Below are 22,662 nucleotides of genomic sequence, written 5' to 3'. Positions count from 1 at the left end.
TGGTGCAGCAGCAGTAGCGGCAATAGAAGGGGCTGTGGGGCAGCAGTTGGTGTTGTGTCTGAGGTTGATAGCGCGGAGGGTGCTGCCGTAATAACAGTAGTAGGTCCGAGGACTTGGTTTGTCGGTGCTGGGCTCAGTCCAGGCACAGATGGGCTTACCTTTGTTGCACTAGCGGCGCTGCCAGGCAGTGGCTGCCATTAAATTGTGTGTGGGGGCTAGAAAGCGGGGAATGTTGGGAGCAGGAAAGTGGCACTGGAAGGAGGGGGTACCGGGGATCGCAAGGGCAAACAAGGTGTAAAAAAAACAGGAAAAAAGTGCAAAAAAGCGTGAAAGGACAGAAAAGAATCAGAGAAATGCAGAAAAGAGAGGCAGATGGCAGCCCAGCAGATATGTTAAACCACTAGACCCTCAGGTATGAGGCGGGCGGAGGAGGCCTCGAACCTCTGACCAGAGGGTCAGATAGAGGCAGCAGGGAGCTCGGGGCAGCAGCACCAGGCAAAGCTGTGGCAGGGAGCGAGCATCCACTGACACGAAATATTGATCCACTTTAATAACAAATACATTTCAGCCGCGACGCCTGGAGCCGGGGGCACTGCTCTGATACGAAGTCCAGAAAATACATTTTAAAGACGATTACTCTCTGTCAGGGATCCTTCCCCCCAAGACAGACGGACGCAAAGAGGAAGTGGGAAGAAGAATTTGCATGCGGTAACCCGGAAGTAGAATTCATGTGCGGCGGAAGAGGCGGATCCTGTCGAGTTCGCCTCCGATGGTGACGCTGCCGCCGCTGACCCAGAAGTGGAGCGCGGCTTCCGGAGGGGGCGTCGGTATGCTTGAGAGCCGCGTGCGGGCGCCGAGGTCAGTGGAGTGTCACGCGCTGCGCGTGCGCCGTGGCCTCTGTGACCCCTCAGCAGACAGGCGTAGGGCGCAGAGGTCAGTGCGGGGTCACGCACAGTCTGCAGTGAACAGGAAATGGCAGAGGACACACCGCCGCCCCCCTGCCCCCAGGAAGAGGGGCGTGAAATGTCAGGTAACCGTTGTCTTCTTTTTAAAATGAGATTATTAATGTTTTAGGTTCGTTTTGTTCTTGCATTGTATTCGTGAATTTCATGTTGAGAGGAGTCTGTTACTGAGAAGGGATGTCCTGCAGAATATAAACTGAGAAGGGAGTTCTGCAGTCATTGTTCTCACCCACCGAGCCCCCCAGGGGTGCTTCTTAATGCCAGATAGTCATTTGGATCGAGAGGGGATTCTAGGAAAAGATTCTCATATTTTGAGTATAAGATTTATAATGTATGAAAGGTCAAGTCAAGTCAAGTCAAGTCATAACATTTATATAGCGCACTACATACCCAGAGGGTTTCAAGGCGCTTAGGAAGGGGAGTGGGATTATTTGTCAAATATCCACGTTTTAAGCTGCTTTCTGAACGCTAGGTGATTCTGGGTGAGGCGAAGGTAAGCGGGGAGTGAGTTCCATGTTTTGGCAGCCAGGTAAGAGAAGGATCTGCCTCCCATGGAGGTCTTGTTGATGCGAGGTACAGTGGCGAAGGCTTGGCTGGAAGAGCGAAGTTGGCGGGAGGGGGTGTAAAAGGACAGTCGAGAGTTGAGGCACTCTGGTCCGATGTCGTAGAGTGATTTGTGTGCGTGGGTAAGCAGTCGGAAAGTAATCCTCTTATTGACGGGTAGCCAGTGGAGGTCTTTAAGGTGACCAGAGATGTGTTTGTTGCGTGGGATGTCTAATATGAGCCTGGCTGAGGCGTTTTGGATTCGTTGTAGTTTCTTCTGGAGTTTTGCGGTAGTACCTGCGTAGAGGGTGTTTCCGTAGTCCAGTCGGCTCGTGACCAGAGCGTGGGTGACTGTTGTCCTTGTTTCGGAGGGGATCCAGCGAAATGTTTTTCTGAGCATGCGAAGAATGTTAAAGCAGGAAGAGGATACGGCGCTGACTTGTCTGTTCATTGAGAGTGAAGAATCCAGGATGACGCCAAGGTTCCGTGCGTGGTCTGTCGGGATGGGTGCTTCTCCGAGGGCTTCCGGCCACCAAGAGTCGTCCCATGCAGAGGGGGATTTACCTAGGATGAGGACTTCTGTTTTGTCTGAGTTCAGTTTCAGGCGGCTTTGTTTCATCCATTCGGCGACTTCTTCTTTCATTCCCTCGTGTAGGTTAGTTTTGGCGGTGCTGGGGTCCTTGGTGAGGGATAGGATCAGTTGAGTGTCATCCGCGTAAGAGATGATGTTGAGGTTGTGTTGGCGGGCGATGGCCGCGAGGGGGCTCATGTATACGTTAAAGAGGGTTGGACTGAGTGAGGATCCTTGTGGTACGCCGCATATGATTTCTGAGGCTTCGGACTTGAATGGTGGGAGGCGGACTCTCTGGGTTTTTCCGGTGAGGAACGAGGTGATCCATTCCAGTGCCTTTCCTTGGATTCCGATGTTTCTGAGGCGTTGTAACAGGGTGCTGTGGCAGACTGTGTCGAAGGCTGCAGAGAGGTCGAGGAGGATGAGGGCGACTGTGTCTCCATTGTCCAGTAGAGTTCGAATGTCGTCTGTTGCTGCGATGAGGGCGGTCTCAGTGCTGTGTTTGGCTCGGAAGCCAGATTGTGAGGGGTCAAGTGATTTGTTGGCTTCGAGGAAGGCGGCGAGCTGGTTGTTGACAGCTTTCTCGATGACTTTGGCCGGGAATGGAAGAAGCGAGATGGGGCGGTAGTTTTTGAGTTCGGTGGGGTCTGCTGTTGGTTTTTTCAGAAGGGCGGTGAGTTCAGCGTGTTTCCAGTCTTCTGGGAAGGTAGCGGAGTTGAAGGAGCAGTTGATGACGTCTCGGAGGTGCGGAGCTATGACGGAGTCTGCTTTGTTGAAGAAGTGGTGAGGGCATGGGTCTGTGGGGGATCCAGAGTGGATGGAATTCATCAGGCGGATGGTGTCCTCAGTGGAGATTGGGTTCCAGGCGTTAAGGGTGTTAACGGGGGGAAGATGGTCAGCTGATGGTAGGGTGAGTTGGCTTCCGGGTTGGTTGTCAAAGCTGTTGTGGATGTCAGCAATCTTGTTGTGGAAAAAAGAGGCTAGGGAATCGCAGAGGGTTTGAGAGGGGGTGATGTCGTTGGAGTTGGCCGAGGGGTTGGAGAATTCCTTGACGATGTTGAAAAGTTCCTTGCTGTTGTGGGCGTTGTTGTCAAGTCGATCTTTGAATGCTGTTTTCTTGGCTTTCCGGATCAGTTGGTGGTGAGTACGGGTGGCGCTTTTGAAGGCGTCCTTGTTGCTGGTGGATGGGTCTTTTTTCCAGGCCTTTTCAAGGGAGCGGCATAGTTTCTTGGACTTCTTGAGGCTAGGGAATCGCAGAGGGTTTGAGAGGGGGTGATGTCGTTGGAGTTGGCCGAGGGGTTGGAGAATTCCTTGACGATGTTGAAAAGTTCCTTGCTGTTGTGGGCGTTGTTGTCAAGTCGATCTTTGAATGCTGTTTTCTTGGCTTTCCGGATCAGTTGGTGGTGAGTACGGGTGGCGCTTTTGAAGGCGTCCTTGTTGCTGGTGGATGGGTCTTTTTTCCAGGCCTTTTCAAGGGAGCGGCATAGTTTCTTGGACTTCTTGAGGCTAGGGAATCGCAGAGGGTTTGAGAGGGGGTGATGTCGTTGGAGTTGGCCGAGGGGTTGGAGAATTCCTTGACGATGTTGAAAAGTTCCTTGCTGTTGTGGGCGTTGTTGTCAAGTCGATCTTTGAATGCTGTTTTCTTGGCTTTCCGGATCAGTTGGTGGTGAGTACGGGTGGCGCTTTTGAAGGCGTCCTTGTTGCTTGTGGATGGGTCTTTTTTCCAGGCCTTTTCAAGGGAGCGGCATAGTTTCTTGGACTTCTTGAGGTCGTCGTTGAACCATGAGGCCTTCTTGGTGCCAGGTTTGTGTTGACGTTTTTTCAGTGGTGCTAAGTTGTCGGCGGTGTTGGATAACCAAAGGGTGAGGTTGGAGGCGGCTTCGTTGGCGTTAGAAGAGAGGGCTGGGGAGGTTTGAAGGAGCGATGTGGCGATCTGTTCTGTGGTGATTTTGTTCCAGTTTCTTTGTAGAGTTGGTTGGAGGTGGATGATGGGTTTCGGCTTGTTGTAGGTGAAGTGAACGCAGCTGTGGTCAGTCCAGAGGAGATCCGTAGTGTGGCTGAAGGAGACATGGTTGCTGGAGGTGAAGATGGGGTCGAGAGTGTGACCTGCGATGTGGGTGGGGGAAGTGACCAGTTGTTTAAGTCCGAGGTTGGCGAGGTTGTCCAAAAGGGTGGCGGTGTTGCGGTCGTTGATCTTTTCAAGGTGGAAGTTGAGGTCTCCCAGAAGGATGTAGTCTTTGGAGGGGAGTGCGTGTGGGGTGATGAAGTCCGTGATGTCTTCACTGAATTTTGCGCGTGGTCCTGGTGGTCTGTAGAGGAGGGTGCCTCTGAGTGTGGTCTTGGGGTCGATGTGGATCTGGAAGTGAAGGTGTTCGGAGTTGGCGAGGTTGGCATCAGAGCTGGTTGAGATGCGGATAGTTTTCTTATGGACGATGGCGATTCCACCTCCTGTATGGTCGGTGCGGTCCTTGCGTGTGATCTTATAGTCATCAGGGATAGCGATGGCGATGTCAGGGGCGGAGGAAGCGTTCATCCATGTTTCCGTTAGGAAGGCGACGTCAGGAGAGATGGTGTCTAGTAGGTTCCAAAGGTCAATGGCGTGCCTGTGGACCGAGCGGGTGTTGAGAAGGATGCATTCTAGGTGGTTGGGGTCGGGATTCAGTGGTGTGGTCGTAGCGGAGATGTTGTCGGTGCCGCTGAATTTGCAGGAGTAGCAGGAGAAAGGTCCATGGGTGTGTCCAGGGGCGGCTTGGACGCAGTTGGGGGCGCGACAGGGGTTAAGGGCTAGGAGGGAGGCTGCATCGTAGGTAATGCGGGAGGGCTGGGCAGCGCGAGGGGCAGGGGGTCTGGCACTGGGCGCGGTCCAGGCGCGGACGGGCGTAGACGGGCTTACCTTTGGCGCACCTTCGGCGTGTACGTAGCGCGTGGACGCTGCGCGTGGGACCATCTGACATTAATGGGCAGAGGAGGGGGCGGAGCGTGGGAGGGTGAGCTGGGAGGCGTTAGCGAAGGGGGAGGGACGGTCTGCAGGCACAACAAAATGGTGGGCTTACAATAAAGCAACAGGACGCTATGCGAGGGCAAGCCAAACACTAATGCAGTGTTTCAAAGCAGCAGCGCTACACATACAGGTCAGCAACAACTGAAATCAAGCCTGAAAGGGACAGCTGCAGTTAGAGAGCAGTGAACGTAGCAAACAATAGCTGAAATTGACTACGCAAATGCGGAGCGCTACGCAGGGAGCTGGGCGCTTGTCAGGGATGATTGAAAATGCCAACAACAAGCAAAAAGCAATTCGATATATAGCGCTACGATACCACAGTGGCGCTTGAAGAGTGGGAGGTGAGCTGGGAGCAACCGCTTCACGAGGAGTTCAGCTGGTCACAGGGGCTCCTCAGCAGAGAGGTTCCTAGTCCTTCGTGGGTGGGAGGGTGAGCTGGGAGGCGTTAGCGAAGGGGGAGGGACGGTCTGCAGGCACAACAAAATGGTGGGCTTACAATAAAGCAACAGGACGCTATGCGAGGGCAAGCCAAACACTAATGCAGTGTTTCAAAGCAGCAGCGCTACACATACAGGTCAGCAACAACTGAAATCAAGCCTGAAAGGGACAGCTGCAGTTAGAGAGCAGTGAACGTAGCAAACAATAGCTGAAATTGACTACGCAAATGCGGAGCGCTACGCAGGGAGCTGGGCGCTTGTCAGGGATGATTGAAAATGCCAACAACAAGCAAAAAGCAATTCGATTATATAGCGCTACGATACCACAGTGGCGCTTGAAGAGTGGGAGGTGAGCTGGGAGCAACCGCTTCACGAGGAGTTCAGCTGGTCACAGGGGCTCCTCAGCAGAGAGGTTCCTAGTCCTTCGTGGGTGGGAGGGTGAGCTGGGAGGCGTTAGCGAAGGGGGAGGGACGGTCTGCAGGCACAACAAAATGGTGGGCTTACAATAAAGCAACAGGACGCTATGCGAGGGCAAGCCAAACACTAATGCAGTGTTTCAAAGCAGCAGCGCTACACATACAGGTCAGCAACAACTGAAATCAAGCCTGAAAGGGACAGCTGCAGTTAGAGAGCAGTGAACGTAGCAAACAATAGCTGAAATTGACTACGCAAATGCGGAGCGCTACGCAGGGAGCTGGGCGCTTGTCAGGGATGATTGAAAATGCCAACAACAAGCAAAAAGCAATTCGATATATAGCGCTACGATACCACAGTGGCGCTTGAAGAGTGGGAGGTGAGCTGGGAGCAACCGCTTCACGAGGAGTTCAGCTGGTCAGGTGGAGACAGGTGGGAGCTGACGATCAGTGAAGGGGTCTGTGGGGTCAGAACAACCCACGGAGGTGAGATGGGAGTTACAGCTTTAAGAGTGGGATTTCAGTTTCCCCCCCATCAAGAGCTCATCAGGCAGTCAGTCCTTCCAAGTCTGCCTCTGTCGCTTGTTTGGAAGCATCACATCATCATCACATGATCTCTCTTATCCGTTCTCTTTTCTTCAATTTCATCACTTAAGTGTCAGTTTTAGTTGATTCCAAAAACCAGGATCTGTTAAGTTCACTCTTCTCAGATCTGACGTATTGAAAACTACAGTTTACGTGTCTCCAAGATGTTCTGACTTCGATGTTCTCTTTAACCCCTTCCATGCTGCTGACGGAACGGTTCCGTCATGCACTACGGGTGAGCTGTGCGGATGACGGAACCGTTCCGTCATGACTCCGCCCGCGCAAGGCGGAGTCAGCATGGGCGGGGAAAACCGCCCGCACGGAAGGGGTTAAAGGTGACCAGTTCTATTTGAACTTTTACCACCAACATTCACTGTCCTTCAAATTTCCCCTCTACAGCCACAGATTGTGCAAAGGGTGGATCCAGCCCGGGTTACTCCGTCCTTTTCTACACCGAGGGGCCAGGAATTGAATGGCTTTAATATCTTCTTTTAAACACCAATGAAGAGTTTAAATCTATCAGTCTGCCTGGATCACCTCTGTCTTGGATGGTGTAAGTGCTCTGTCAGTAACAAGTGGCAGCCAGGCTACCTTCAGCTCTCTGTAGTCCCCTAATTTCAGCGCTGACTGGATTTCTGTGGTTGGTCCCTGCAGAGTATTTCAGTGCGGCAAGTGCTGGGGCCAGGGGATTCCTCGATTTAGAAAAGGGGGTGGTGATGAACAGAGTGTCTGAATTAAGCAGACCACTCTTACCCAGTCCAAAGATCAGGACTTGATCCATCACCGTTATTTATCTCACTGCACCATCCCAGCTCAGAACCTGGCTATATGCAAATCAGTCTGTCCCTGGCCCAGTGCATCATGGGAACAGGGCAGACTAAACTACCAAGCCAATTCTTCACCAGAAAGGAGACAAGCTACTGGGGACCGGTTTCTGGCATTTCAGCCGTCTTCGGCCCGGCTTGCTTGAATCCTGATGGTGCAGTGAGAAAGGGACTCATGTCTGAGTATACCCTGCCACACCTATAGTGGCCAAAATCGATTTAGAAAAGGGGGTGTTGATGAACAGAGTGTCTGAATTAAGCAGACCACTCTTACCCAGTCCAAAGATCAGGGCTTGATCCATCACTGGTATTTATCTCACTGCACCATCCCAGCTCAGAACCTGGCTATATGCAAATCAGTCTGTCCCTGGCCCAGTGCATCATGGGAACAGGGCAGACTAAACTACCAAGCCAATTCTTCACCAGAAAGGAGACAAGCTACCGGGGACCGGTTTCTGGCATTTCAGCCGTCTTCGGCCCGGCTTGCTTGAATCCTGATGGTGCAGTGAGAAAGGGACTCATGTCTGAGTATACCCTGCCACGGGGATTCCTAGCAGATTTATTCAGCAGGCCGTCTGGAAGCCAGATATGTCTGTCCAGTGATTCTACATCTGAAGCCACACCCTCTGCCCTGCCAGCGCACGCGCCACACCAGAGATCGGCCTCTCTTTATGTACAGGACCTGGTCACTCTGAGTAGTCATATTTGTCCCCAGTGCACCTAAGACTGCCCTCCTATGATGACTCGGCTGCTGCTCATCTTTGAGGCCTCTGGCCAGGCAGGTGCCTGAGTTCCACCATTACTGCCCACATACCTCCCTTACTGCCCGAGAAGGAGGTTGGATGTGAGCCTCTGGCCCTTTGAAAGATCCCTACCCCTGAGGGAGTCTAAATTAATGAAAAGATGACAAGAAGGTAATCGATTGGAGGGCGCATGAGGGAAAGGTCATTTCACTTATAACATTTCCACCACTATCATTTCCAATGAATTGGTTAATGTAGAAAATCTAGAATTTGTCTCTTTCACCAACCACCATCCAGTTCCATGATTAGAACTTAGAATAAAATACTTTTATTTGATCTGTTAAAATCGTGGAACATACCACCATGATGAAAACGTCATAATTCAAATACAGAATAAAAGTTGCATTAAACATTTTTAGTTGTCGTAACCCTCTTGTGATATGGAACCAAAGAACAGCGGATTGTTATAACGACAATGTAAACATGTCTATGCTTTCTGTTGTAATTAAAGCGCTAATGCCAACGGAAAATGGGGAGGCAGCAAAATGAATAATTTTCTATCCAGTTTCTTAAGTCTCTATAGTTTCCTATCCCGGAACATTTGCTGGTATGATTGTGTTTGTTCCGAGGGCTTGTCATAAAAAAGGAGCTTTGAAAGAAAGGAAGTACAGAAAAATGTCTGAAAAAGACTTAGGCCGGCCTCATTGTACCCTTCTGCCAAATTCTTATTTTGGTGTTTCATTCTTTACAAGGTTTTGTGCTGTTTCTTTCTTTTCTAGTTCTTGTGCTACTAGTGACAAACATTTGACAGTGTTACAAGACAGTTGAACTGAAGAACCGCTGAGGCATTTTATGATGGCTGCTCTGCAAGTCCGGATTTGAGTTTCTCTTAGGATTGGCCTTAAAAGTGACGTCCTTAGGTTATTTATGGCCGGACAGAGGTATAATAGATGTAATAGTGACACTGCTCCGTTACCACAGAGGCAGCAGTCCTGGGATGGCCAGGTCAGTAGCCATTGTGGAGTGAGATCTTTATTTGAAAAAGAACCCAATCTCTGTAAGGTCAGTTTCCGCTTGTAGTGGTCTCTGAAGCCTTCTTGCAGATAGGGTTGGGGTTTCATATCCTTATAGGATGGCATCGGTATGAAATGATATTTTTTTAATTGATTTGTTTATGATTTTTTTTAAAACAGGGTATGACATAGGTGTTTGCCAGGTTCCCTCCAGATTTAGCGTTAACAGCGCTTGTTTTAAAATTTGGCATATCAAATTTCTGTTCCTTGGTTGTATTTCTACCTCCTCCCAGCAGTAGTGGGCAATCTTGTTGTCTCCGTAGCCCTCAATCGCCAATAATATTTGGCCAGGACTCCTTGTCTGGCCTGCGTCTGGTTAATTAATCCATATTCCCGGCGTATCTGCGCCTGAGAGATGTGTTGCGGGATTAGAAACAGTTTTTTAAACAGTCTGGACTGGGCTACATTTAGCATTTGGGAGTCCTTGGTATTCAGTATTTCCGAGCCATATGTTATCGCAGGCGAAAATTTTGCAGCCACTACCTTTCGGAGATGGTTTGTTGAGCTGCCATTTAGGCTTTTCTGTAAAGTTTTGATAGCAAATGCTGATAATTGTTTGATTTTTGTGTTGGCATGTTCTAGGTGTTGTTTGAAACTTAAATGGAAACCTAAAAGAACCCCCAGATATCTAAATACTTCCACCTGCGATAAGATACTTGAGTTTATCCTCCAGATGAATTGGTGGCGTTTTTTATGAGTGCTGGAAAAACATAAAACGTTAGATTTTTTTAGATTGATTATCAGTTGTTCTTTTGAAATGTATATTGCTAGGTGAGAGATTAGGCGCTGTAGACCAAGCGGAGTTTGAAAGAGTAACACAATGTCGTCCACATATTGCAGACTGTCTTTCTCAATTTGGGTGGGTTTCCATGAATGAGACTAAGGTTGCTTTCTAAATCAGCCGTGTAGAGGTTGAAAACACACAGCTCCAGCACGCATCCTTGCTTTAGCCCGTTTTTTGTTGGAAATTTCTTGGTTAAACTCCGGCCATCCCCTTTTTTTATCTGAGCCCAGGTTTGTGAATATAGGTTGATGATTGCTTCTAGTAATTTGGGTGGGGGATTCCCCAAGCTTTCATTTTGGCCCATAGTTTGGCTCTTGGCACTTTATCAAAGGCTGCTTTAAGATCTACGAAACATGTGTAGAGGATGTTTGAATTGGCGATCGCTTTCTTTGATAAGAGGGTGAGTGCTGAAATATTTGTTAAAGACCTCATGCCGGCCCTGAACCCAGTCTGTGTTTTCGGGATTAGACTTTTGCAGCTTACCCATGTCTCCAAGTCTGCCAGTAGATTTGTTGCATAGATCTTAGCCTCTACATCTATAAGGGCTATCAGTCTGTAATTGCTGGGGTCTGAGCGTGTTCTTGACTTATACATGGGTTGAAATATGCTTCCCCTCCTAGAGTCAGGAATATTTCCAGTCTCTAAGCTATTGGAGAACAGGGGGTTAAATAGCAGGACCAAAACTCTGGGTCGTACCTGAACAGTGCATTTGGTAGACCGTTGAGGCGGGTGCCCCGTCCGATTTAAAGTGTTTTATTGTATGCAGAATCTGCTTTTGTACATGTTCTACTCTTGCGCATGCCTGATAAAAATGCTGCTGATTTTCTGTACTTCTCTGATTTAGGTTTGGCATTGGATAAAGTCTTTAAGTCCGTGACTGATGCGTCCGCCGATGTCCATTTTTCCGTACTCTGACTCCTAGCCTCTGATATATTCTCCGGACTGAAGCACCTTTTAGTCTTGTTTTTATTGTCACCAGTGCTGACTGTTGTCTGTACAGTTCTGGAATTGTATGTGTCTTCAAAATGAATGCTCCAAGATTGTTCTATTATGTCAAAGGTAAATTGGCGATGTTTGCCATTTAGCAGAAAGATGATTTTTGCCTCAAACTGTTTCGAGTTTTTCTGCTTACTTGCGTGGAGCAAGTTGGTCTCAAAATTTTCCTTGTATGTTCGTTTGGCCTCCTTTATTTCGTGCTTTAGTTTCCTTTTCGTCTTTTCTATAATTGAGTCTGTTGCGAAGGTTGGTGGCCATTAGTTCTTGGTTTTATTGCCCGTATATTTGGCGTGTACCATGGCCCTCCTCCAGTTCTGGGTGTATTATGATCTCTGTGGGTAGGTTGAAATTTTTTATTGATGTTGTTTGTAAAAGACTCTTAGAGCCCCATAATATCTCCAGCGTGGTCTGCGTCTGTAGGTGTTAACAATGACCGTCATGTCTCCATTATTTTGTCGATGTTCTTTTCATCCTAAATTAACCGTTTTAGGTTGTAGAGTTGTGTCTTTAATGTAAGAGGATTTGCCTGCTCTGACCCAATTGGAGTGATAGTTAATATAAAAGTTTGAGGGTAATGATTGCTTTCGACTCGATCCTGAATTTTAAAATCTGTTATAAAATAGATCAGGGTCAGCTAGCATAAAATCGATTGTTGATCCTGTTTTAGATGTAACCCTCGTGAATGCGGCTGGACTATTCAAGGGGCCTCTACCATTTAACGTGTGTAGGAAAAGGTCATCAAATTTTGCAGAACATTTCTTACCCATAAGGTCTTGTCTGCTTCGGTTACCCTGTCTTGGCTGTATGTAGGTTGCGCTCTTGGCCTTGGATTACGTGTATGTTAAAATCCCCTGTAATTATTATGTTGGCACTTGGGTAGGTGCTTTTCAGCGTTTTAATTGCTTGATTCTTATATTCAATATTAGTAGGTCCACTGAAGGTGAAAGATCTAATTTGGTACATTGCATCCATGAGGAGTCGAGGTCGATGCTTATGTCTTCCAAGGAGAGCTCCGTAGATATAGAAGTCGACAAGCCCCCTTTGGCCCTTCCATGCTTTGCCTCCATTTTTGCTGGAATAATATTTTCTTTGTATGTCATGATGTTGGATAAATTCCACAAAATCTTCTTCTAAATTTGTACTTGTTGAATTAACATTCCAGGAGCAAATCCTAAAGCCCCTTGATTTCCTAAGTGATTGTTGTGAACTGGTTCATACTTGTCCCCGCTGTTTAGGTCCCGATGTGTTTTGGGGAAGTGCCTTGAGATCCACTGCTTCTCTTTGTGCAATTGTAATTGTTATTTTTCTAATTGGATGACCCCCTTCTTCCTTGATGTAGGTCTGATCCGGGCCTTTTGCGCCTTTTGAAAAACTCTGTTTCTGTGTTTGCTGTTGTTGTAATGGACTAGGATTAACGCGGGGGCTCCACCTTATTTAGTTCTATGCCCCAAATGGAGAAATCTTCCCTGTGCTGCAGGATCAAGTCTGTGAGGCTATGATCGGTACTTGTTAAGATTGTAGGATCTGGACCGGTTAGGAGAGGGTTTGGTTTAACACCTTGTCTGCTAGAGGTTTTCCCCTCCTGTGCTGCAAAGTGGGATTTATCATTGTTCATGACGAGCTCAGCTCAAGCTCAGCTACTCAAGACAAACCATTTAGTGCAAGGCAAACCAATCACCAAGAAGATGCTTGCTGTTTTAAACAGTAGAATACTCAGTGGGCAGCGAAGAGTCTCCACCACCACCCACTTACCTTGCAGGTCAAAGGATGGAGCTGCAGAGGACCTTTCCAGCCTCCTGGGGCGAGCCAGTGCTTCACACTTGCACAACGTCCCCCCGACCCTCTCCAATCCCTAGACTCCCCTTCCAGTAGTCCGGCTCGCTCACTATGCACTGTGTGGGGGCTGGTCCGACTAAGTTGCCTGGGTTGCTTTGAGTTCCCAGCCCAGCCCTGCATAGAAAGTTATGTCGCAGTATTTGAGTGTTCCCACCAATGGCTCCATATTCAGGTATGCTTTTTTTGGATGCTTCTTGGCTTGTACACCATTTCATCATGTCTTTGCACACAAGTCCCTGCCCCAAGTCCATTCATCTAATGTGGGGGTGTCTTCATCTTGCCACTGGCATGCCAGGCTTCTTTTCCTGCCAGTAAGCTGATAGCGATAAGCGTGAGCTGTCCCATCCCTACATGATTCCCAACAACATACTTTTAGAGCCTAGTTCTGCAGCTCTACCCACAACTCTTTGCAGCGTATTTCTTATCTTGTGACAGTCTCTGACCAGTTGCAGGACATTCCCAAATCATATGGCAGTAGGATTTGCATGTCAGGCCGTTGGGACCTCTTGCTGTTCCCATCTCCCAAAGCAGTGTAGGATTATAGTAATATCTATAGAAATATTTAAATTGGATAAGTCGGAGTCAGGACAATATACAACTGTCGGTGCCTCTTAGATGAATTTACAGAGATCTACACTCATAACTGAGGTGCTGCGAGGCTAGACTGATACTGATAACTGAGGCGCTGCCAGTCTAGAGCCTGAGACTAATAACTGAGGTGCTGCCAGTTTAGAGCCTGAGGCTGATAACTGAGGTGCTGCCAGTCTAGAGCCTGAGACTGATAACTGAGGTGCTACCGGTCTAGAGCCCAAGACTGATAACTGAGGCGTTGCCAGTCTAGAGCCTAAGCATAACTGAGGCGCTGCCACTCCAGAGCCTGACACTGATAACTGAGGCTCTGGCAGTCTAGAGCCTGATACTGATAACTGAGGCGTTGCCAGTCTAGAGCCTAAGCATAACTGAGGTGCTGCCAGTCTAGAGCCTGATACTGATAACAGGCGCTGCCAGTCTAGAGCCTGATACTCATAACTGAGGCGCTGCTAGTCTAGAGCCTGATACTGAGGCGCTGCCAGTCCAGAGCTTGAGACTGATAACGGCGGAGCTACCAGTCTAGAGCCTGAGCCTGATAACGGAGGCTCTGCCAGTCTGGAGCCTGATACTGATAACGGAGGCTCTGCCAGTCTGGAGCCTGATACTGATAACGGAGGCTCTGCCAGTCTGGAGCCTGAGCCTGATAACGGAGGCGCTGCCAGTCCAGAGACTGATACTGATAACTGAGGCGCTGCTAGGCTAGAGTCTGATACCGGAGGCGCTGCCAGTCTAGATCCTGAGACTGATAACTGAGGCGCTGCCATTCTAGAGCCTGAGACTGATAACTGAGGCGCTGCCAGTCTAGAGCCCAAAACTGATAACTGAGGCGTTGCCAGTCTAGAGCCTAAGCATAACTGAGGTGCTGCCAGTCTAGAGCCTGATACTGATAACAGGCGCTGCCATTCCAGAACCTAACACTGATAACTGAGACTCTGCCAGTCTAGAGCCTGATACTGATAACTGAGGCGTTACAAGTCTAGAGCCTAAGCATAACTGAGGCGCTGCCAGTCTAGAGCCTGATACTTATAACTGAGGCGCTGCAAGGCTAGAGACTGATACTGATAACTGAGGTGCTGCCAGTCCAGAGCCTGACACTGATAACTGAGGTGCTGCCAGTCTAGAGCCTGAGACTGATAACTGAGGCGCTGCCAGTCTAGAGCCTGATACTGATAACTGAGGCGTTACAAGTCTAGAGCCTAAGCATAACTGAGGCGCTGCCAGTCTAGAGCCTGATACTTATAACTGAGGCGCTGCAAGGCTAGAGACTGATACTGATAACTGAGGTGCTGCCAGTCCAGAGCCTGACACTGATAACTGAGGTGCTGCCAGTCTAGAGCCTGAGACTGATAACTGAGGTGCTGCCAGTCTAGAGCCTGAGACTGATAACTGAGGTGCTACCTGTCTAGAGCCCAAGACTGATAACTGAGGCGTTGCCAGTCTAGAGCCTAAGCATAACTGAGGCACTGCCACTCCAGAGCCTGACACTGATAACTGAGGCTCTGCCAGTCTAGAGCCTGATACTGATAACTGAGGCGTTGCCAGTCTAGAGCCTAAGCATAACTGAGGCTCTGCCAGTCTAGAGCCTGATACTGATAACTGAGGCGTTGCCAGTCTAGAGCCTAAGCATAACTGAGGCGCTGCCAGTCTAGAGCCTGATACTGATAACTGAGGCTCTGCCAGTCTAGAGTCTGATATAGATAACTGAGACGCTGCCAGTCTAGAGCCTAATACTCATAACTGAGGTGCTGCCAGTCTATAGCCTGATACTGATAACAGGCGCTGCCAGTCTAGAGCCTGATACTCATAACTGAGGCGCTGCTAGTCTAGAGCCTGATACTGAGGCGCTGCCAGTCCAGAGCTTGAGACTGATAACGGAGGAGCTACCAGTCTAGAGCCTGAGCCTGATAACGGAGGCTCTGCCAGTCTGGAGCCTGATACTGATAACGGAAGCTCTGCCAGTCTGGAGCCTGAGCCTGATAACGGAGGCGCTGCCAGGCTAGAGTCTGATACCGGAGGCGCTGCCAGTCTAGATCCTGAGACTGATAACTGAGGCGCTGCCATTCTAGAGCCTGAGACTGATAACTGAGGCGCTGCCAGTCTAGAGTCTCATATTGAAACTGAGGCGTTGTGCCAGTCTAGAGCCTGACACTGATAACTGAGGTGCTGCCAGTCCAGAGCCTGAGGCTTATAACTGAGGTGCTGCCAGTCTAGAACCTGAGACTGATAACTGAGGTGCTGCCAGTCTAGAGCCCAAGACTGATAACTGAGGCGTTGCCAGTCTAGAGCCTAAGCATAACTGAGGCACTGCCAGTCTAGAGCCTGACACTGATAACTGAGGTGCTGCCATTCCAGAACCTAACACTGATAAATGAGACTCTGCCAGTCTAGAGCCTGATACTGATAACTGAGGCGTTACACGTCTAGAGCCTAAGCATAACTGAGGCGCTGCCAGTCTAGAGCCTGATACTTATAACTGAGGCGCTGCAAGGCTAGAGACTGATACTGATAACTGAGGTGCTGCCAGTCCAGAGCCTGACACTGATAACTGAGGTGCTGCCAGTCTAGAGCCTGACACTCATAACGTAGGTGTTGCCAGTCTAGAGACTGATATTGATAACTGAGACGCTGCCATTCTAGAGCCTGATACTGATAACAGGCGCTGCCAGTCTAGAGCCTGATACTGAGGCGCGGCCAGTCCAGAGCTTGAGACTGATAACTGAGACGCTACCAGTCTAGAGCCTGAGCCTGATAACGGAGGCGCTGCCAGTCTGGAGCCTGATACTGATAACAGAGGCTCTGCCAGTCTAGAGCCTGATACTGATTTAACTGAGGCGTTGCCAGTCTAGAGCCTCAGCATAACTGAGGCACTGCCAGTCTAGAGCCTGACACTGATAACTGAGGTGCTGCCAGTCCAGAACCTAACACTGATAACTGAGGCTCTGCCAGTCTAGAGCCTGATACTGATAACTGAGGCGCTGCCAGTCTAAAGCCTTATAGTGATAACTGAGGCTCTGCCAGTCCAGAGCCTGATACTCATAACTGAGGTGCTGCCAGTCTAGAGCCTGAGACTGATAACTCAGGCGCTGCCAGTCTAGAGCCTGACACTGATAACTCAGGCGCTGCCAGTCCAGAGACGAACACTGATAACTGAGGCACTGCCAGTCCGGAGACTGACACTGATAACTGAGGGGCTGCCAGTCTAGAGCCTGACACTGATAACTGAGGCACTGCTAGTCCGGAGACTGACACTGATAACTGAGGCGCTGCCAGTCCGAGACTTACACTGATAACTGAGGCACTGCCAGTCCGGATCCTGATACTCATAATTGAGGCGCTGCCAGTCTAGAGCCTGATACTCATAATTGAGGCGCTGCCAGTCTAGAGCCTGATACTCATAATTGAGGCACTGCCAGTCTAGAGCCTGATACTCATAACTGAGGCACTGCCAGTCTAGAGCCTGATACTCATAACTGAGGCACTGCCAGTCTAGAGCCTGATACTGAGGCGCTGCCAGTCCAGAGCTTGAGACTGATAACTGAGGCGTTACCAGTCTAGAGCCTGAGCCTGATAACGGAGGCTCGCCAGTCTGGAGCCTGATACTGATAACTGAGGCGCTGCCAGTCTAGAGCCTGATACTGATAACTGAGGCGCTGCCAGTCTAGAACCTGATACTGATAACGGAGGCACTGCCAGTCCAGAGCCTGAGACTAATAACTGAAGCACTGCTTTCTAGAGCATGATACTGATAACTGAGGCGCTGCTGGTCTAGAGTCTGATACTGATAACTGCGGTGCTGCCAGTCTAGAACCTGACACTGATATCTGAGGCTCTGCCAGTCTAGAGCCTGCTACTGATAACTGAGGTGCTGCCAGTCTAGAGCCTGCTACTGATAACTGAGGTGCTGCCAGTCTAGAGCCTTAGACTGATAACTGAGGTGTTGCCAGTACAGAGCCTGAGACTGATAACTGAGGCACTGCCAGTCTAGAGCGTGATACTGATACATGAGGCACTGCCATCCCAGAGCCTGAGACTGATAACTGAGGCGCTGCCAGTCTAGAACCTGAGACTGATAACTGAGGCGCTGCCAGTCTAGAACCTGAGACTGATAACTGAGGCGCTGCCAGTCTAAAGCCTTATAGTGATAACTGAGGCTCTTCCAGTCCAGAGCCTGATACTCATAACTGAGGTTCTGCCAGTCTAGAGCCTCACACTGATAACTCAGGCGCTGCCAGTCCAGAGACAAACACTGATAACTGAGGCACTGCCAGTCCGGAGACTGACACTGATAACTGAGGCGCTGCCAGGCTAGAGACTGATAACTGAGCGGCTGCCAGTCTAGAACCTGGCACTGATAACTGAGGCGCTGCCAGTCTAGAGCCTGGCACTGATAACTGAGGCGCTGCCAGTCCGGAGACTTACACTGATAACTGAGGCACTGCCAGTCTGCAGACTGACACTGATAACTGAGGCGCTGCCAGTCTAGAGCCTGATACTCATAATTGAGGCACTGCCAATCTAGAGCCTGATACTCATAACTGAGGCACTGCCAGTCTAGAGCCTGATACTGAGGCGCTGCCAGTCCAGAGCTTGAGACTGATAACTGAGGCGTTGCCAGTCTAGAGCCTGAGCCTGATAACGGAGGCTCGCCAGTCTGGAGCCTGATACTGATAACTGAGGCGCTGCCAGTCTAGAGCCTGATACTGATAACTGAGGCGCTGCCAGTCTAGAACCTGATACTGATAACTGAGGCGCTGCCAGTCTATAGACTGATAGTCATAACTGAGGCGCTGCCAGTCCGGAGCATGATACTGATGACTGAGGCACTGCCATTCTGGAGCCTGTGACTAATAACTGAGATGCTGCCAGTCCAGAGACTGATACTGATAACTGAGGCACTGCCAGTCTAGAGCCTGAGACTGATAACTGAGGCACTGCCAGTCTAGAGCCTGAGACTGATAACTGAGGCGCTGCCAGTCTAGAGCCTGAGACTCATAACTGAGGCGCTGCTAGTCTAGAGCCTGATACTGATAACTGAGGCACTGCCAGTGTAGAGACTGAGACTGATAACTGAGGCGCTGCCAGTCTAGAGTCTGATACTGATAACTGAGGCGCTGCCAGTCTAAACACTAAGACTGCTAACTGAGGTGCTGCTAGTCTAGAGACTGATCTTGTAGCACCTGCTCAGCATTGGTTTTTGTTTTTCGGAATTAAACTTGTATATCTGTGAATCTCATGTGCCGTTACATGATAGAACATAGTCATTAATGTGCAGTAAGAGTAAACTGGGCAAAGCGACTCCTGAAATATTTGTTTCCTTAAAAATGAATGTCATTGGGAAGGAGCTCGAAGGATTCATGCCCGGCCCCCTGTTACAGAAGTAGGCATTGGGAGCCTTTAAACGTCTTATCTGTTTGACTCTTAGAGTTGGTGTTTGTAGAGGAAGATTCTATTCCTGGGTGTTATTTGTTGCAGGTTTATCATTTACTCGTGACGTGAGCTGCAGTGGGGAGCAAAGAAAGGAACATGCTTTGCAGCCTTTAGCCCTATTTTATTGTTCAAGCGCTGTAAGGTGATCCAGCAAGTGGAGGATTCGCTAATAATTGTATATTGCAAAGTTTCGAAATAATCTAATGTTTTAGTTTAGATTTAAAAAGTATATTCATAAGAGACTCTAGCTTTGCTTTCATCAAGGGACGGAGAGACCATAGATTACTAATGAATTGCATGTTGTTAATTGGCAGAGGAGTGGCACGCACAGTTCAATGTTATATGCTTAACTCTTGGGCTGTCTGATGCCATAAACTAATATCTGGAACCTCTACTTCCTTCAACAGAGAATTTATCTGCTACCAAACCCGAGGGTCTGCTGCTACCCCATAGAGCAAGGGAGACACATCAGGAGAACGAAAAACCCACAGAAGAAGACAGCCCAATGCCTCCCACGTTTACAGACTGTGGGGAAACCTCGCTGGATCCTGGTGGCATCCTTGTGCCACAGAGCTGTCCCATTATAGAGAAATCCCATAACTGCTCCTTCTGTGAATCGAGTTTCACCCATCACTCACTTCTACTGAAACATCTAAAGACACACACAGAAGGCACTGCTATAGCCTGCAGTTACTGTGGCAAATGTTTCACTTCCACCCCGAGTCTAGTTACAGATGAGGGACTGCATGAGGGAGAGAGACGATACAAGTGTGTGGACTGTGTGAAAAACTTCACTCTTAGTACAGATCTGTTTGGTCTTCAGGGGAGCAGCACCCCGAAGAAGGTTTACGATTGTACAGAATGCGGCAAGCATTTTAAACATCCTTCATACCTGATATATCATCAGAGATCCCACACGGGTGAGAGACCATTCCAGTGTACACAGTGCGAGAAATCCTACTCTCGAAAGTGGTATCTGTACAAACATCAGATGACGCATACTGGAGAGAGGCCGCACAAGTGTCCCGACTGTGAGAAAAGCTTCAGTCACCCCTCAACACTAAGAAGGCATCAGGATACGCATCCAACAGGGGAGATCTTCGAGTGTATGGAATGTGGAGAAAAGTTTTTGAGTGCAGCTAACTTGAATCGCCATCGGAGACGCCATGCTGAGGTGAAGCCACACCAGTGTATGGAGTGCGATAAAAGCTTCACTTGGAGCTCGGCTCTCCTGAGCCATCAGAAGGTTCATACCGGGGAGAAGCCTTTCCAGTGTATGGAGTGCCATAAAGGCTTCTCTTCCAAGGCAGATCTGGTCAAGCATCGAGTGATCCATACTGGAGAGAAACCCTACGAATGCACCGAGTGTGGGAGGCACTTCAGTCAGATGTCAACCCTGAGGGAGCATCAGAGGGCTCACACCGGGGTGAGGAAGTATCGGTGTACGCAGTGCCAGAAAAGCTTCACTCGCAGAGCTGAACTGTACCGGCACCACCAGATCCACACTGGGGAGAAACCCTTCCAGTGCACGCAGTGCGCGAAGAGCTTCAACCAGAAGGCTGATCTCTGCAAGCACGAATGGATCCACACGAGGGAGAAGCCGTTTGAGTGCATGGAGTGTGGGAAGTGCTTTCGCCGGACCTCACAACTAATTGATCACCAAAAATGCCACACTGGGGAGAGACCGTACCAATGTATAAAGTGTGATAAACGTTTTATTCACTCCTCAGACCTAAAACGGCACCAAAAAGTCCATGGTGGGGAGAAGCCTTTTGAGTGCACAGAATGTGGGAGTTACTTTAGGGAGGCATCAACCCTGAAGCAGCATCTGCGGTCTCATGGGGGAGGTCGACCATACTACTGTACCCAGTGTTTGAAGACCTTCACCCAGAGCTCGGATCTGATGAGACATCAGATGATCCACACGGGGGTGAAGCCCTATGAGTGCTCGGAGTGCGGAAAGCGCTTCAATCGGGCAACAAACATGCGGACGCATCAAGGATCACACAGAAGAGTATCGTAATGGAGGCACTGCACAACAAGGGACTGGGGGTATTTTAAGACCATGGATCCAATATCATTGGTGGTTAATTCTCTAAAACACAAAATGTGGGTGTTATTATTATCGAAAAGAACAGACAAACACAAACCAGAAGACCACAGGAGGCATGTACTTGTGGTCATGTTAATGAGGACACACTTGTTCACTTGCACTGGCTGATATACTTTTCGATTAAGTATGCATGGTGAAACCTACCTGTAAGTAGCTCTCCTGTGTGCAGCCCATCCTACTAAAATAGAAGCTTTTGGTTGGCTGAATTAATATACAAATACCAATATTGAGAAGTGTGTATTTGAGACAAAAAATTGTGTATTTCCAGAACTCCAAATCTAATGTTTGGAGAAAAATGGTTGACTTTTTTTATGCCTTTAAAACAGATAAATGATGTGGTGATGGGGAAGGTTATTACTAATAATATTGCCTTGGTGCCTGGGTCATTGCAGTTATGGCTGTTATGTATTACCCATGTAAACGTATTCTAAATAGACAAATTATTTTTTACATTACTGTTGTCGACCCTGCCTGATACATGGCGGTGATCACTGCTGTCGACCCTGCCTGATGCATGAAGGTGATCACTGCTCGCGGTCCTGCCTGATGCATGGAGGTGATCACTGCTGGTTACCATGCCTGATGCATGGAAGTGATCACTGGTGGTGACTCTGCCTGATGCTGGTAATCCTGCATAGGGTTGCCATTGAGGTAACCTTGTCTGATGTGATCATTACTGCAACCCAGTACGAGTAGGTCGTTATGCTTTTCGTTGGACAAAGGTAGCTGTTATTACTGAAAAGGTTGGAGGCACCTGACATACGGCTTATCCCAGTAGCAAAAACATACTTCGGACTATAGAAGCAGCTTCGGGATGAGAAAAGGTTACCTTTCCTATTGAGGGGAATAAAAAAGAGTTCATCTCAGCAGTCAAAGGTTCAATATAGGTTTAAAGATGACTGGGGAAGTTTGTGTGTAAAACTCTAGGTAGTTCGTGATAGGACTGGGGCAGCAGTGCTCTTCATTTAAAGTACTGTAGAAAGCAAGGCTTATAAAATTACTTCACATGATTGCATTGGAAGCGCTGTGTTCTGTGCTTCTGCTTGTGCATAATTACAGCCACTTCAGTAGAGACTGGCGGGCTCCTGTACTTGGACACACTTTGTTCTAGTTCCAGGCTATCAACCGTAACAGAAGTGAGCTGTGATATTTCAGTATTAAACAAATGAGGGCTTCATAAAGGTTGGGAAGAGGTTCTACTTAATAAACCAATTAAATAATAAATATATATGAAATCTTACTACTAATGAGATGTGTTGACTTATATTTGTGCATTATTTCCCTGCTTCTTATTCTTTAATAAGTATGTGACTTGTGATGTTGGATTAATGGATTTGTCCAAAAAATCTGAATTGAATAACTTAAATAAGTGGCGTCCGAGAAACTCCAGAAGTAATTTCCTACAGTTTACAGAACTGAAGGCGCAGAACACACTCTGAAGAGTGGCCTGCAGTGCTGTCTACTACCTTCCACATGCCCACCGGTCCTCAGCAGACAGGGTCCTGCCATCTTTCCACATGTCCAGCGGTCCTCAGCAGACAGGGTCCTATGATCCTTCCACATGTCCACCGGTCCTCAGCAGACAGCGTCCTGCGATCCTTCCCCATGTCCACCGGTCCTCAGCAGACAGCGTCCTGCGATTCACCGGTCCTCAGCAGACAGGGTCCTGCGATCCTTCCCCATGTTCACCGGTCCTCAGCAGACAGGGTCCTGCGATCCTTCCCCATGTTCACCGGTCCTCAGCAGGCAGGGTCCTACGATCC

At 48.8% G+C, this 22,662-nt stretch overlaps 1 protein-coding gene across 2 annotated transcripts; it reads left to right on the top strand.

Moving 5' to 3' along the window:
• Positions 1-900: 900 nt before the first annotated feature.
• On the top strand, positions 901-22,146 carry LOC147678846 (uncharacterized). 2 transcript variants are annotated; one of them, XM_086946271.1, is made up of 2 exons: positions 901-1,030; positions 19,194-22,146. In XM_086946271.1, exons 1-2 carry the CDS (start codon positions 973-975, stop codon positions 20,807-20,809), a joined length of 1,674 nt encoding a protein of 557 aa, XP_086802397.1. In that variant the 5' UTR covers positions 901-972; the 3' UTR covers positions 20,810-22,146. The 2 variants fall into 2 exon arrangements, with proteins under 2 accessions (XP_086802397.1, XP_086802398.1); XM_086946272.1 differs by having other exon boundaries at positions 967-1,025.
• Positions 22,147-22,662: the final 516 nt, after the last annotated feature.

The sequence above is a fragment of the Lissotriton vulgaris genome, chromosome 12, assembly GCF_964263255.1.
Source record: "Lissotriton vulgaris chromosome 12, aLisVul1.2, whole genome shotgun sequence".
In the NCBI taxonomy this organism is placed as follows: Eukaryota; Metazoa; Chordata; class Amphibia; order Caudata; family Salamandridae; genus Lissotriton; species Lissotriton vulgaris.
Note: the sequence above shows the minus strand (reverse complement) of the source record. Positions and strands in the feature narration are given on the sequence as shown.